This window comes from Piliocolobus tephrosceles, chromosome 6 (genome assembly GCF_002776525.5).
Source record: "Piliocolobus tephrosceles isolate RC106 chromosome 6, ASM277652v3, whole genome shotgun sequence".
NCBI lineage: Eukaryota > Metazoa > Chordata > Mammalia > Primates > Cercopithecidae > Piliocolobus > Piliocolobus tephrosceles.
The window spans coordinates 123,384,823-123,396,501 of record NC_045439.1 but is presented as its reverse complement, the minus strand read 5'-3'; the positions used below and the strand labels follow the sequence as shown (position 1 = coordinate 123,396,501).

At 46.1% G+C, this 11,679-nt stretch overlaps 1 protein-coding gene across 5 annotated transcripts in view; it reads right to left on the bottom strand.

Annotated features, from left to right (window-relative positions):
- Positions 1–1,079: 1,079 nt before the first annotated feature.
- RBM23 (RNA binding motif protein 23) overlaps positions 1,080–11,679 on the bottom strand; it is a 20,076-nt gene continuing 9,476 nt past the window's right edge. For 2 of the 5 annotated variants that reach the window (XM_023230436.2, XM_023230435.2), the window contains 12 exons: positions 11,049–11,164; positions 9,908–9,955; positions 7,741–7,914; positions 7,138–7,191; positions 6,868–6,985; positions 6,626–6,778; positions 6,407–6,544; positions 4,930–4,995; positions 2,561–2,756; positions 2,353–2,478; positions 2,187–2,256; positions 1,080–2,106 (listed from right to left, as the gene is read on the bottom strand). In XM_023230436.2, coding sequence (XP_023086204.1) covers positions 2,103–2,106; positions 2,187–2,256; positions 2,353–2,478; positions 2,561–2,756; positions 4,930–4,995; positions 6,407–6,544; positions 6,626–6,778; positions 6,868–6,985; positions 7,138–7,191; positions 7,741–7,914; positions 9,908–9,955; positions 11,049–11,164 — 1,263 coding nt within the window. In that variant the 3' untranslated portion in view covers positions 1,080–2,102. Of the gene's footprint in view, positions 2,107–2,182; positions 2,257–2,352; positions 2,479–2,560; positions 2,757–4,929; positions 4,996–6,406; positions 6,545–6,625; positions 6,779–6,867; positions 6,986–7,137; positions 7,192–7,740; positions 7,915–9,907; positions 9,956–11,048; positions 11,165–11,679 lie in introns of those variants that run through there. The other 3 variants (XM_023230438.2, XM_023230437.2, XM_023230439.2) reach the window with 3 other exon arrangements.

Below are 11,679 nucleotides of genomic sequence, written 5' to 3'. Positions count from 1 at the left end.
ACAGAGTTTCACCATGTTGGCCAGGCTAGTCTCGAACTCCTGACCTCGTGATCCGCCCACCTCGGCCTCCCAAAGTGTTGGGATTACAGGCGTGAGCTACCGCACCCAGCCTACACTTCTTTTCTTTATAAATTACTCAGTCTGTGGTATTGTTATAGAAGCAGTGAACAGACTTGGGAGCTAGAGTTCCACTGGCCGTTTATGACTCAAGCAGGCTTCAAGTATTTAAGTGATTTTGTGTTAAAAGCAACCCCAGAGGCTAACATCACTGGCTTAGAAGTCTGAGAGCTGACAAATTAAAACCTAACAGCAATTATCCATATTTTTAGCATAAGAAAGTCTTAGCATTTTGTTGCCATAGAGATCAAAAAAGGAGCCCCACAGAGCCCTGCCCCTGAATTCAGGCCTTCTCCTTTCATTTGGTCCCTAAGCTGGGTGAGACAACCTCTCCCACCTCCTCATTATTAAGGCAGTGGTAGGTGCACCTTCCCTTTCACAGAGGTATTTCTGGAATACTCGGTTCCCTAGAATTCACTGGTCCCAGGCCTGTGTTATCCCAGGCAGAGTCATATGGAAAGCAAGGGTTGCAGTGACTGACAGAGGAACAATAGCAGACATCAGGTCAGGGGAACCTGCTGTTAAATAAGACCCAAACCCCTTTGGATATTGGACTGGGATTGCTACTACAAAGAGCGTCAAAGGTAGGTACAAAGGCCAATAGAGTTAAGAATGCTTAGCTTAGCTCTGGTACTTAAATCTTCAAGATCACAACCCCCCCACTAGAAAAAAAAAAAAGTGTAGAATGTAGTACTGTCATAGTGCCATCTGCTGGAAAGATCAGATCTGTCATTAGGCACAGAAAAGGAGCCTGTTAAGTCTTAAGTCTGTCCCGGTGCTGCAACTTGGCTGTTTGGGTAATTCTGTCCAGTGGGTAGTTGGGATGGAGATAGTTAAGATGAAGATAGATGGAGAAGACAACCATAGGATCAAGAGTGTAATGCAGATACAGAATGGGAACCCCACCCAGGTGTGAGTTTTCACTCTTTCTAAAGGTGGTTAAATAAATAAAAGAAACACAATGGTGTTACTAATGTTTTATATCCCTAGAAACAACATGAGTTGGGCTCATGAGAAGTTGTCAGAGAGATACATAACAAAGACCACACACAAATGGGCAACAGCCACCACGAGGCGGCGGCTTGCCTTTTGTACAAAGTTTACATATATATATATGTATATATATTTATGTACACAGACACAAGGGTATAAAATCCAGTGAGAAGGGCTCACACATGCCCAGGTAGGGGATGGGAGCAGCTTTAATTGCCAGGATTGAGGCCACAGCAGAAGTACACAGGAAGTGGTAGAGAGTAGCAGCCTCCCTCCATCCTCCCACCCTGGGCCAAAAGGAGGAAATGGAAGGGAGGACAAGTATACATATGAAGATGGAAGATACGGGAAAGGTACGCTCCACCTTTTACTAAATTTCTGAAAGCCCCTAAATGCCTGGCAGGATGGATCACTCCCATGCCTCCTAGCAAGATGCTGAGCCTACAGCAGGTCTCGCCTCAAGCTGCTTCAAGCTAAGGTCTGAGGCTGGCTTCTCAATGCACATGTCCATGCTATCTCCCAGGGCCCCTGTAGCAGAAAGAGCACCTTCAAGGTTCACCCACAAACTCAGTCCTCTTGATTCCGAGGTCCTAAGGTTTTCCTTGACAGACTAAAGGGTAAAGGTACCGGAAAAGGAGAGAGGCCAGTTCCTTCAGTTAATGCCCTATGGCCTTCCCAATGGGGGAGGAATTGAGGAATCACTAAGGTGTTGGAAAGGGCAAGAAGGTAATCTCAGAGACGATACACATGGAGAAACAGGTATTCAATGCAGGTGTGGATTCTGTTCTCTTCAACTGGGAGCTTTGCTCAGCAGAGTCCATTTCCAGTGGAGCCATGGGCAGGAGCTCTTCTTGGTATCTTAAGGGTGGCCCCAATTTCCTCAGAGACAATGTCCATATCCTCAGGATGGCTTGGTCCACAAAATGGAGAAACGGGGCCATGGAAGAGTAGATGTGAAGTGGCAGGATCCAGAGGCACAAGGTGCCACTGATTTACCTGTGGAAAGAAGAGGTAAATGGGAATTCAAAGGAAAAAGAATAATCAAAGACTAGAATGAGCGAGGCCCTGAGACTCACATGGTCTGGGTGGTAAAGAGGCTGGACAGCTGGAAGCACTGGGAGGCAAGGTTCAGGGCTGGACTCAGAGCTAGAACAAAGAGAGGCAGAGTGAGTGAGCAAGCACAGTGCACTCCTTCTTTCCAGACCCCCAAACCTTCCCTTCCTTTCCCATGTCCAAGACTACCAGTCAGAGCTGCTGGATTCAGGGCCCCCAAGGGAACTGCTCCATTCAGTTGCAAGGCAGCAGCTTGGGCAGCAGCAGCAGCAGCAGCGGCGGCAGCAGCAGTGGTTGGCAGTTGGATTCCAGAGCCTAAAAGGAAAAGGTGGGATTAAGCCCCAACCCTTGATCTAAAATTCAACCCCCTATTCTTCACCTTGTGGAGATATTTTACCGTCTGCCAGTTTTGCCATGAGCTGCAAACGTCCACCTGCCGATCCCGGATCCAGCTCCTGGTCCCCATCAGGAAAAGTGATGTCTGTGCCACCATCCAGTCGCTCAGTCACATGGCCAACCCTCATAGGTCGACCAGCAAGCTCAAAGCCATTCAACTGTTCCAGGGCCCGCCGGGCACACTCAGAATCAGAGAACTATAAGAAACCCAGGCCGTGTTAGCCACCTCCTCACCAAAGACATGCTCTCAAAGCCCCAGTAACACTCCCTAGTCCTACTATCCCAGGAAAATTGTATGCTCACTGAGGTACAAACTTTTCTTTCCCAGAAAATATGACCTATGCCCATCACCTCAAAATGGTTCTCTGAAAAGGACCTTTTCCAACGAACTCAATGGCAGTCACTTTTCAATCTTCCAGCTCCATTAAGAATCTAATAATGCAAAAGTTTATTATTGTAGGAAATCTAGCCTGACAAGTTATTTCACAAATGGGTATATCAAATGGAAGACAGGCTAAGAGCCAAGGCTCCTGGGCTTTTAATTCAGTTCTCTGTACTAGTAAGTTTTAGTTCTTTTTTTGGGGGGGGATGGAGTCCCACTCTGTCACTGAGGCTAGAGTGTGGTGGCACCATGTCAGCTCACTGCAACTTCCGTCTCCTGGGTTCAAGCAATTCTCCTGCCTCAGCCTACCGAGTAGCTGGAATTACAGGCTCCCACCACCACACCCAGCTAGTTTTTTTATTTTTGTTTTTTTAGTAGAGATGGGGTTTCACCATGTTGGCCAGGCTGGTCTTGAACTCCTGACCTCAAGCAATTTACCCACCTTGGCCTCCCAAACTGCTGGGATTACAGGCATGAGCCACCGTGCCCAGCCAAGTTTTAGTTCTTAGTCAAGTACTAGGAATCTGGAACTCCTAATTCCAGGCTTAGGAGGGAACACACCCTAGTGCTGACAGCAACGCAGCAAGCACACCCCAACATACACACCAGAGCTGCTGACTAAGTGACCTGCTGACCAGAAGGCCTTTACTCTCTAGTCCCTTTTATCAGCAGCACCCAGCAACACCCTGGTACAAAGAGGATTCCCAGTCTGCTGTTTGTGTAAGTGTCAAGGTTGTTGACCTAAAAGGCAACAACACAAGGGCAAAAATGCCCCACGGAAGCCTTTCCATATCTCAGTCACATAGAGAGCTAGAAAAGGTTACAAAAGTCACTTGCCACCACAGAATTTTCACCACCACAGCTAGCTTTGTTTAGCTAGCTAGCAGTATTACCTGCCTTAGGGCCTGGCATGTGGTACTGACAGTCCTGGGCAGGTGTTATACACGGCTTACCTTTACTGGGTATTTTTGAGGTGAGTAATTCCAAAGATAGAATACAACCTACTGCCCTGTGCCCTATGGGTAACTGTGGGGGTGTATGTTGCCTGGTTTAAGCCCAGAAAATACAAGCTTCTATCAGATTTTGTGGCTGGCGGCCAGTTCTCAGCCTGGAGTCACACGGGGCTGGAAGAACCAGTTATAGGAATTGGCAGCAATTTTGTTGGAACGTTAGGAAAAGGTGAAACTTGCCCATAATTAGGTGGCCTCACTATTCTCTCCATAGTGCTATTTTTTTTTTTTTTTTTTTTTGAGATGGAGTCTTGCTCTGTCACCCAGGCTGGAGTGCAGTGACCGGATCTCAGCTCACTGCAAGCTCCGCCTCCCGGGTTTACGCCATTCTCCTGCCTCAGCCTCCCAAGTAGCAGGGACTACAGGCGCCGGCCACCTCGCCCGGCTAATTTTTCTTGTGTTTTTTAGTAGAGACGGGGTTTCACTGTGTTAGCCAGGATGGTCTCGATCTCCTGACCTCGTGATCCGCCCGTCTCAGCCTCCCAAAGTGCTGGGATTACAGGCTTGAGCCACCGCGCCCGGCAGTGCTACGTTAATAACTGATCCTTCTCAGTGCAGAAATTGCTTCAAATGGGGTAGCAGCAGAGGGAAGCATAATTTCCTATTCTCACTCCTATTATGAGAAACATCAGCTCTATAAAGCATGTCTTTAAAAGCCCATACCTAATTCCCTCACACTCCCAACCTTTTAGCTGCAGCCTGGTTACTATTGCCCAAAGAGCCAAGTTGCAGCACCAGGGAAGCTGGCTGAACTCCTGGATACCCCCATACCAGGGCCACTGACAGAATGTAGGAGCAAAGCCAAGATCTCAAGCAATGCACTCATCTCAAGGGGTAGAAGGCTAGTCCAAGCTTCGGGTACCAGGGTTTACGGTCATTTAGACAGTTCCTAAAGGAGGAGGATGAAGCTAAGCTGCAAAATCAGACAAGTGGACAAACCCAAACTAAAATTAAAAAATTAAAAGATTGGAGACTCACCGTGATGAAACCATAACCTTTAGAGCGGCCTGTATCTGAGTCCTTCATCAGGACAATATTATCAATCTGTAGTAGAATAGTGGAAATTATTAGTAAATTTTTGACTAGTCCGTATCTTCAATCTTTCCTATCCAGATTTTTTTTTTTTTAAAGACAGAGTCTTACTCTGTTGCCCAGGCTGGACTGCAGTGGTGCAATCATTAATTTTTGTATTTTTAGCAGAGATGGGGTCTCACCACGTTGGCCAGGCTGGTCTTGAACTCCTGGGCTCAAATGATCCACCAGCCTCAGCTTCCCAAAGTTCTGGGATTACAGGAGTGAGCCATGATGATCCGCCAATATTTCTAGCTTTCTACCCAACAAATTACATATCTTTTTATTATTTTTTTTTGGCGATAGGGTCTCACTCTGCTGCCCAAAATGGAGGGCAGTGGCACAATCATGGCTTACTGTAGCCTTGATCTCCTAGGTTCAAGCAATCTTCCCACCTTAGCCTCCCAAGTACCTGGGACTACAGGCATAGGCCACCACACCCAGCTAATTTTTTATTTTTTGCAAAGACGAGGTTTTGCTAGGTTGCCCAGGCTGCTCTCAAATTCTCAGGTGCAAGTGATCCTCCTGCCTCAGTCTCCCAAAGTGTTGGGATTATAGAGTGAGCCACAATGCCTGGCACAAACCTTCTTTTAAAAAGAAACAGTAGGGTGCAGTGGCTCACTCCTGTAATCCTAGCACTTTGGAAAGCCGACATGGGCAGGCAACGTGGCAAAACCCCGTGTCCACAAAAAATACAAAAATTAGCAGGGTGTGGTGGTGCACGCCTACAGAAGGCTGAGGTGGGTGGGTCACTTGAGCCTGGGAGGTCGAGGCTGTAGTGAGCCTCGGAAAAAAAAAAAAGGCCACCTTTTACCAAAATATTTCTACTGACTTTTTTTTTTTCCCGAGACAAGATGTCTGTCACCCAGGCTGGAGTGCAGTGGCATGGTCTTAGTTCACTGCAGCCTCAACCTCCCTGGGCTCAGGTGATCCTCCCTCCTCAGCCTCCCAAGTAGCTGAGACTACAGGCACGTGCCAACATGTCCAGCTAATTTCTGTATTTCTTGTAGAGAGAGGGTTTTGCCATGTTGCCCAGGCTGCTCTCAAGCTCCTGGGTTCAAGCAATCCACCTGCCTTGGCCTCCCAAAGTGCTGCAACAGGTATGAGCCACTGTACCCTGTTTCTTAATTAGTAATCTTAATCTTACCTACTAATCTTCCCTAATCTGGCCTATTATTTGATTTCATTGTGTCTAACTTATTTGTCTACAAAGCACATGAACAGAGATGGAGCCAAACTTTCACAGCAGAGACTCATATGCCCATTATGATGTATGCAGCAGGTTAATCATGGCCAGGCAGAACACAGAAGTACACTCAAACACTCACCCTACCCTCCCCACTTCTTCCAATTCCCTTCAGAGGTTTCTCTCACTTCTACTCACTTTACCAAAGGGCTCAAAGATGCCCCGGAGCATGTCTTCAGTGATATTGAAGTGCAGGGAACCCACATAGAGGTGCATTGGTCCACCACTGCCCTTTTGCAGGTTGTTGGCCATGGCCGCCAGTCGGTTTTTCTCTGCCTGGGGAAGGAGGAAATGATGGGTCATGTCCCACACTCCCTCTCCCCTTAAAATCTTATGTCTGTTTCTCAGCCTGCTCACCTGTGAAGCCTGTACAATGATAGGCACTCCCAGCAACCGCTGCCCAGTCAGCCCAATGGCCAGTGGCACAGACTGGATTTCACAGAATTCCACGTAGGCAATGCCCTTAGAACGACGTGAGTTCCGATCTGAGATGATACGTACATCGCGAACCTATCCAGGACACAAAAGAAATCCTGAATTGGGCATAAAGGGAGATAGAAGCTAAGCTACTCAGAAGAAAACTAAGGTGGGAGGGTTACCTTGCCTACAGCAGAGAAAAAGTCCTCCAGATCTCGAGGCCGAATGCGGGCAGCTAACTGCATACAGAAAACTGTGCGGGCATCACGCTCCTCAGGACTCAGATTATCAACTGGTTCCCTAAAGAGTGAAATGTGTTAAGACCAGCCCTTCCAATACCTGGTCATTGTTCTCCAGCTAACCCTCAAGTACTACGCATTCCTGTTATTTGGCTCAAATAACCTTTTACTCATACCTCACAATCCCTAAAAAAGTGTTCATTATCAACTCACCTGACTGGGCTCTTCTCTCTGAAATGAGGACTCTTACTGTGTCCATACCTATAACTAAAGAATAGAGAAAAACAAAAGGTGAAACTTTATTCTCATTGGTCCAATGCTGGGTCTTCCATGGTGAGAAAACCAGATTCCAGTACTTCGTCTCATTTTATTTTTATTTTTTTTAAGACAGTGTTTCCGCTGTCACCCAGGCTGGAGTGCAGTGGCGCCATCTCGGGTCACTGCAACCTCTGCCTCCCAGGCTCAAGCTATCCTCCCACCTCAGCCTCCTTGTGTAGCTAGGATTACAGACACACATGACCACGTCTAGCTAATTTTTGCATTTTTCATAGAGGCAGGGTTTCGCCATGTTGCCCTGGCTGGTCTTTAACTCCTGGGGCCAAGTGATCTTCTGGCCTCAGCCTCCCAAAGTGCTGGGATTACAGGCATGAGCCACCATGCCCAACAGTAAATTTTGAATACCAACCCTTTCTGTGCCTGAGTATCCTGCCAATCACAATGTGTTATAATAAGCACCCTCAAGCAGGGTTCATAGTGCATTTGTTTTTTTATCCATATTATTATACCAAGGTGAATCTTATTAGCAAAAAGTGATACCCAGTGGCAAGTGGAGGACTCCTGTAGCTCACACGATCCTCATGATGACGGTCCCGACTTCGCGACTCACTACCATGTCGACGATCCCAGCTACGGCTACGGTGACGATGCTGCCGATCTCGACTTTGGCTCCGACTGTTTCTCCGTCTATACCGATCCCGATCTCGACTACGACTACAGATGGAAACAACTACAGTCAGGCCCTCATCATGTTTAGGCCAATAACCAAGTGCATATACAACAGTGGTCCCATACGATTATAATGGTGCTGAAAAGTTCCTATAACCTAGCGATGTTACAGCCGCTGTCATGTCGTAACGTATTACTTATGTGTTTGTGGTGATGCTGGTGTAAACCAAACTACTATCTATAGCACTCCCAGTTGTATAAAAAGTACAGCACATCCGATTATGTACAAAGTGGATCTCATGAAAACAGAAAGTAGACTAGTGTTTACTAGAGGCCTGAAAGGATGGAGGGATAGGGGGTGTGGGTGGAATCAACAGAAGTGGATTAATGGGTACAAATATATCATTAATTAGGAAAAATAAGACCCAGAGCTGGGCGCGGTGGCTCATGCCTGTAATCCCAGAACTTTGCAAGGCCAAGGTGGGCAGATCACCTGAGGTCGAGAGTTCAAGACCAGCCTGACCGACATGGAGAAACCCTGTCTCTACAAAAAATACAAAATTAGGCTGGGTGTGGTGGCTCACGCCTGTAATCCTAGCACTATGGGAGAACGAGGCGGGTGGATCACTTGAGGTCAGGAGTTCCAGACCAGTCTGACCAACATGGTGAAACCCCATCTCTACCAGAAATACAAAATTAGCCAGGCATGGTGGCACGTGACTGTAATCCCAGCTACTCGGGAGGCTGAGGCAGGAGAACTGCTTAAACCTGGGAGGTGGAGGTTGCAGTGAGCCGACATCGTGCCACTGCACTGCATCCTGGGCAACAGAGTAAGACTCTGTCTCTTAAAAAAAAAAAAAAAAAAAAGACATTAAACATTAGCCAGGCATGGTGTCACATGCCTGTAATCCCAGCTACTCAGCAGGCTAAGGCAGGAGAATCACTTGAACCCGGGAGACGGAGGCTACAGTGAGCCAAGATCGCACCATTGTACTCCAGCCTGGGCAACAAGAGCGAAATGCCGTCTTTGAAAAAAAAAAAAAAGAAAAAAGAAAAAACAAGACCCAGTGTTCAACAGATCAGTAGGGTTATTACTACAATGTACAATAATCTATTATACATTTCAAAACAGCTAGTAGAGAATAATTTGAATGTTTCCTAGCATAATGAAAAGACAAATATTTAAGTCAAGGATATCTCAAGTATACCGATTTGATCTTTACAAATTATATGTATTAAATTTCACACATATCAGAAACTACACACATCTATATGCATCAATTAAAAATTGTTTAAAAATAAAACAATTATGTACAGTAATACTTCACGATAAAAAATAAAGATGTTACTGATTCGTGTATTTACTATACTTATTGTCATTATTCTAGAATATATTACTTCTACTTATAAAAAAATGTTAACTACAGAACAGAGGTGGGTCCTTCAGGAGGTGCTCCTAAAGAAAGCATTGTTATAGCAGAGTACAACTCTATGTGTATTAATGCCCTTGAAGACCTTCCAGTGGGACAAGATGCAGAGGTGAAACATCCCCTGCAGGCCTAGGTTCATGTGTCTTTGTGTCGTAGTTTTCAACAATAACAATAATGTTTAAAAAGTAAAAGACAAAAAAAATTTAAAAGTAGAAAAAAGCTTATAGAATAAGGACATAAAGAAAATTTGCCGAGTTGTATAATGTGTTTGTGTTTTAAGCTAAATGTTTTAATTTTTTTTTTTATTTTTTTTGAGACAGGTTCTCAATCTGTTGCCCAGGCTGGAGTTTAGTGTTACAATCTCGGCTCACTGCAACCTCAAACTCCTGGGCTCAAGCAATCCTCCAGCCTTAGCCTCCCAAGTAGCTGGGAGTACAAATATGTACCACCACAGCTGGGTAATTTTTTAATTGTTTGTAGAGATAGGATTTTGCTATGTTGCCCAGGCTGGTTTGGAACTCCTGGCCTCAAGTGGTCCTCCCCGCCTTGGCTTCCAAAGTGCTAGGATTAAAGATATGAGCCACTGTGCCTGGCCCAGAATTACTGACCTGCGCTTTCTATCCCTGCTTTTACTATGGCTCCGACTCCTCTTCTTCCTGTGAAAGAGAGTACATTCTTTTTTTTTTTTTTTAATTTTGAGAAAGAGTCTCACTCTGTCATGCAGTGGTGCAATCTCGGCTCACTGCAACCTCTGCCTTCCAGGTTCAAGCGATCCTCCTGCCTTAGCCTCCTGAGTAGCTGGGATTACAGCATGTAACATCATGCCCAGCTAATCTTTTATATTTTTAGTAGAGACAAGGTTTCGCTATGTTGGCCAGGCTCATCTTGAACTCCTGGCCTCAAGTGATCCACCTGCCTTAGCCTCCCAAAGTGCTGGGGTTACATGCGTGAGCACCGCGCCAGGTCAGGAGTGTAAATTCTTAAAGAGAAGGTTTCATTATTGCTGCCAAAGAAAAGGAATTACAGTAAGGCCAGAATGAAACAGAAAGCATGGAAAGACCAAAGCCCCGAAGATGATCCAGCAGTAGTTCACAGCAACTGCACAATACCAACTTGCAGCCCTGAAAGCTGTCAGGCATCTGAAGAGGCCATTTTTCCCCCTAATGCCAAGCAAAACCTGGTGTTTCCAAATCAGGGATCCTCTTGCTATTTTTTGTTTGTTTGTCTGAAACAGAGTCTCATTCTGTTTCCCAGGCTGGAGTGCGATGGTGCAATCTCGGCTCACTACAACCTCCACCTCCTAGGTTCAAACAATTCTCCTACCTCAGCCTCCCGAGTAGCCGGGATTACAGGTGCCTGCCACCACGCCCAGCTAATTTTTGTATTTTTAGTAGAGACGGGGTTTCACCATGTTGGTCAATCTGGTCTTGAACTCCTGACCTCAGGTGATCCACTCACCTTGGCCTCCCAAAGTGCTGGGATTACAGGTGTGAGCCACCACACCTGGCTCCTCTTGCTATTTTATTCAAATGAAGTATACTGATGCTAGGACTAATCCACAAATCTATACTGGAAAGTGAAGACTAGGTAAATAAATCAAGTCACCATTATTCTCATGACCTAAGTGGAGCCATTACTAAAAGTCAGCACTCTTAACAGAAACGATCTCCCTATTCTGGTTATTTTTCCAATGGACAAAACTGTTTCCCTTCCCCAAGGTGCCAACCCATTTCTTCCTCCCACACTCACTTGCTTGTCTCCCTGATGGTGCTGCTTCCATTGGTCCCACTGTTGCCACTGTTGCTGGTGCTGCTGGTGGTACTGCTAGGATAATCCTTTTTAACTTTTTTCTTTTGTTGCTCATCCTGAGGCATTCACCAGGAAAATATCACAAGGTATAAGGTGGCAGACACACAGATTCCAATGGGCAAAGGGAACAAAGGTGGACAAGAAAGAAATCAAAGCACTTGATTAGCCAGATTTTGAGCACCCTTATTTCCTAACAAAGGGAGTAAGAGAGGAATCAAGGAAACTACCTAAAAGGAAGAGATCAGCATGACAGATTTTGATGTCAAACTTTGGTTACCCAACATCTGCTCCACTGACATTTCCCAGAGAGTTACAAATTGGTGCTAGGTTGGGCGCGGTGGCACCTATCTGTAATCCCAGCATTTTGGGAGGCCAAGGCAGGCAGATCACCTGAGGTGAGGAGTTCCAGACCAGCCTGACCAACATGGAGAAACCCCATCTCTACTAAAAATACAAAATTAGTCAGGCGTGATGGCACATGCCTGTAATCCCAGCTACTTGGGAGGCTGAGGCAGGAGAATCGCTTGAACCCGGGAGGCAGAGGTTGTGGTAAGCTGAGAATGCGCCACTG